Source organism: Oryzias latipes, chromosome 5, assembly GCF_002234675.1.
Source record: "Oryzias latipes chromosome 5, ASM223467v1".
In the NCBI taxonomy this organism is placed as follows: Eukaryota; Metazoa; Chordata; class Actinopteri; order Beloniformes; family Adrianichthyidae; genus Oryzias; species Oryzias latipes.
In genome coordinates this window covers 13,675,423-13,678,516 of record NC_019863.2, presented here as the reverse complement: position 1 = coordinate 13,678,516, position 3,094 = coordinate 13,675,423, and the positions used below count along the sequence as shown (strand labels likewise).

Genomic DNA, 3,094 nt, shown 5'->3' with positions numbered 1-3,094 from the left:
ACTCTGCATGAGGGTGTTTTGTTTTGTTGGTGCTCAAATGTATGCATAATAAGGAGCGTGCTTTTTGATTGGCAGGTGGTTGGAACCAATTTTACTCTGAACGTGCTTATTTCGATTTCTAAATATTAAGGTTGACCGAGTAAACACCAGTCAACAGAATATTTTAAGAATGCAACAAGAACCCATTGACGACTAAGATCAACCAGTTCTCCTGCTGGGCTTCTGGAAAAATGTAAGCACAATGCTGCCCATTGGTGGACAACCAAGGATGGTAGGAAATTCTGCAGTGCAGCTCAGCTGTATATACTTAAATATTGGTCTGGATGGTAAACCACCACACCATAAAATATGACTACTGTAAAGCTAAACAGTTGCAAATGAAAATGCTTCAGAAAAAAAAACTTTGGTGGATTGCAAAGAATCTGAAATATATTACATGAACATATCAGAAAACATAGAAACACCACAGAATTAGGGCATATTTATTTAGTAAGACAAAAGCATGACAGAATCTCAAATTATATACGTAAGTAAATGTTATTTTATAACTAGCTGTGCTACCAAAGTCAGAACGAAATGGATCATAAAGTTAAGTGTCTTCTATTTTTAAAAAGTGTTAAACATGGAAATCAGATTAGAATTTATTTGTACAAAGAGTAAAAATAATCTGGAGCATCTATGTGTCACCACAATATTCAATATAGAGGAATATCCAATGTATTACATTTCCTTTGCTGTGACAAACGCTCAAAGACTCTAAAAATATACATTTTATGTACTTATATAGACTTACAAAGTTTTTTCCATTTTTAAAATTGTGACTCTAGTCAGCAAAAAAATCCAGGGAGCAGCATGTGTGTCTCTATGTGTTAACATGAGTTTGAAGCCCAATTTTTTGTACAGGGCGACAGCAGCCATCTGGGTGGAGGTTGTTTCCAAAACCACTTTAGAAAAGCCTTGATCCTTGCAAAAGTCAATCACAGTCTGAGTCATCTTCTTGCCCAGGCCCATGCGTCTGCACTTTGGTGAAATTATCATTCTAAATAATTCCCCTACTTTTTCTTTTCCGCTCTGCTTGGCCATTACAGCCACAATGCCAAGAATCTGGGTCTTCCCATCCTGTTCGGCCTCAGCAACCCAGAAACAGTCACCTGGCCTGCTTAGGTAGTTCCCAATGATGTCTTGCATATCTGTCCGAAGTCTTTCCTGGACGTAGTCGTCAAACAGTTTGTAGCTGCAGTAGTAGATGAGAGTTGCCCACGCTGCTGGAAACAGCACTGCCACGAACAAAGAGCCGACGAGGTAACCCACAACACACAGAGTTAGGCTGATGAATATGTACAGAGGGCTGGTCATGGCATTTTGGAAACATGGATGGATATGCTCTCGTATGCCATCGCTGAACAAGGTCAACACTACGTCCTTGTCCTTTGGTTGATACCGTCGAATCAGCAGCAACATGATCAGGAAAGCTGCAGAAAAATATTTGAAAACAGTTTCATGTTAATGCAGCACATGTTACTGTCAACTTTCTGATTGAAAAAACTACCAAAATTAAGTCATTGAAGAAATATTTACCTAATTTTAACTTCATTTAATAAAGAAACAAGTCTGAATTTCGGCTAAATGTGAATTTTATAGTATTGAAAATACGTGCAGAACATTTCCTATTTTTTTCGTTCATAATATTCATACTCATATAAAACCCGAAAGATCATTTGTTTAAAAATAAAAAGCGATTTTTCAAATTATGTTACATACTGTAGCATAATTTACAGCAGCCCTTTAAATTTGCAGATTTTTATTTATTTATTTTATTTTACAAGCATTTATCTTTAATTTCTTAATTAAAAAAACAAGACAGGTTAATATACCCATTATTCTTTCAAAAGATAAATAAATAAACTAACAGAAAGTATTCTGCTGTTTTTCAGAAAGTGCATGTAATTTTTTTTGCAGCTATTTACTACCCACTGTTAGCTAAAGTACTTCCGGTGCCCACTCCAGTGTTAGCATTACCGTTCGTTATCACGTCTGAAAACAACAGAAAGGCTGTTAGTTTAGCGGCTGAAAAATAGTTTAAAAGGCACCACAAGAATGAACGAGCTAGCTAGCCTAACGTCAACACAGGCCTACACGTGAACCACGAAGCACAACTAAAAGCAATTCATTCATCTGACAGAAACATATGAACGCCTCACAGCCAACATGCAGTTTGAAAACTGAGAAGTAAACTCCCTTACGGTCCAACAGGTGTAAATTATGTCCGTAAAGAGACGTGCTTCCAACCAAGATTAGTGACTCGAAGTGAATGCAGAGAAGAACCACAGCGAAACGCGGTTAAAAGTTAACATTTAAACTTAGAAATGTGCAACCGGTGTGTGTGTGTGTACAAAAAGATGCCCCTTAAACTTTCTACTTATTAGGTCAAAGTACAAGAGACAGACTTATCTCATATCCATCTTCCACACTCACCTGTAAATGAATCACTGCCATGATGTGTTAGAGCAGTGTTTTTCAACCTTTTTTGAGCCACGGCACACTTTAACCTTGACAAAAATCCTGTGGCACACCAGCATCCAAACATTTTTTTTGAAAAAGGAGAAACTCATAGTCTGTATTGATCTACAGCCCCTCCGCAATCTCACATGCATTTTTGTGATAATTGTGGCAGAGAAAGCTGGAAGTTGCAGCTGTTTTTTTCTAAAAGATGTAATAAAAGTTAGAACATTTAAAAACTGTCTGATGTGTGTTCATTGTTGTTTCAAGACGTTAAGAGGAGAGACCCATTGTGCGCCGAGAGATGTGGTGCAAAAATTCGCCGAACGCAGAAAGACTAGCGTCTCTGACCTTCATTGTTTTGTTCACTCATTCCACGGTCTGACACCGGATTCATTGGAAAGCTACAACGCTAAAGACGAGCTTTAGCTGGTTTTTTTGTTAGAACTGAAAGACTTATGAGCAGATCAGAACAAGGTAGTGAAGACTTTAACCACTTCTGATTGGTCAGACTGATGATGTGTGATTAAACCTACAAGAATGATTGGCGGAGATAGTTAAAGGGGCTGGACTTTTCCGAATATAGCTTTAGTTG

General features: G+C 37.7%; 1 protein-coding gene across 1 annotated transcript; it reads right to left on the bottom strand.

Moving 5' to 3' along the window:
- Positions 1-630: 630 nt before the first annotated feature.
- LOC101173383 (N-acetyltransferase 8-like) lies at positions 631-2,416 on the bottom strand. Its single transcript, XM_004068803.4, has 2 exons — positions 2,244-2,416; positions 631-1,472 (listed from the first exon to the last, which is right to left on the bottom strand). The coding sequence occupies exon 2, from the start codon at positions 1,459-1,461 to the stop codon at positions 790-792; it is 672 nt and encodes a 223-aa protein (XP_004068851.2). The 5' UTR covers positions 1,462-1,472; positions 2,244-2,416; the 3' UTR covers positions 631-789.
- Between the last annotated feature and the right edge of the window lie 678 nt (positions 2,417-3,094).

Excerpts from the sequence above, each read along its gene's own strand:
- LOC101173383 (XM_004068803.4), bottom strand. The coding sequence starts at position 1,461 with ATGTTGCTGCTGATTCGACGGTATCAACCAAAGGACAAGGACGTAGTG.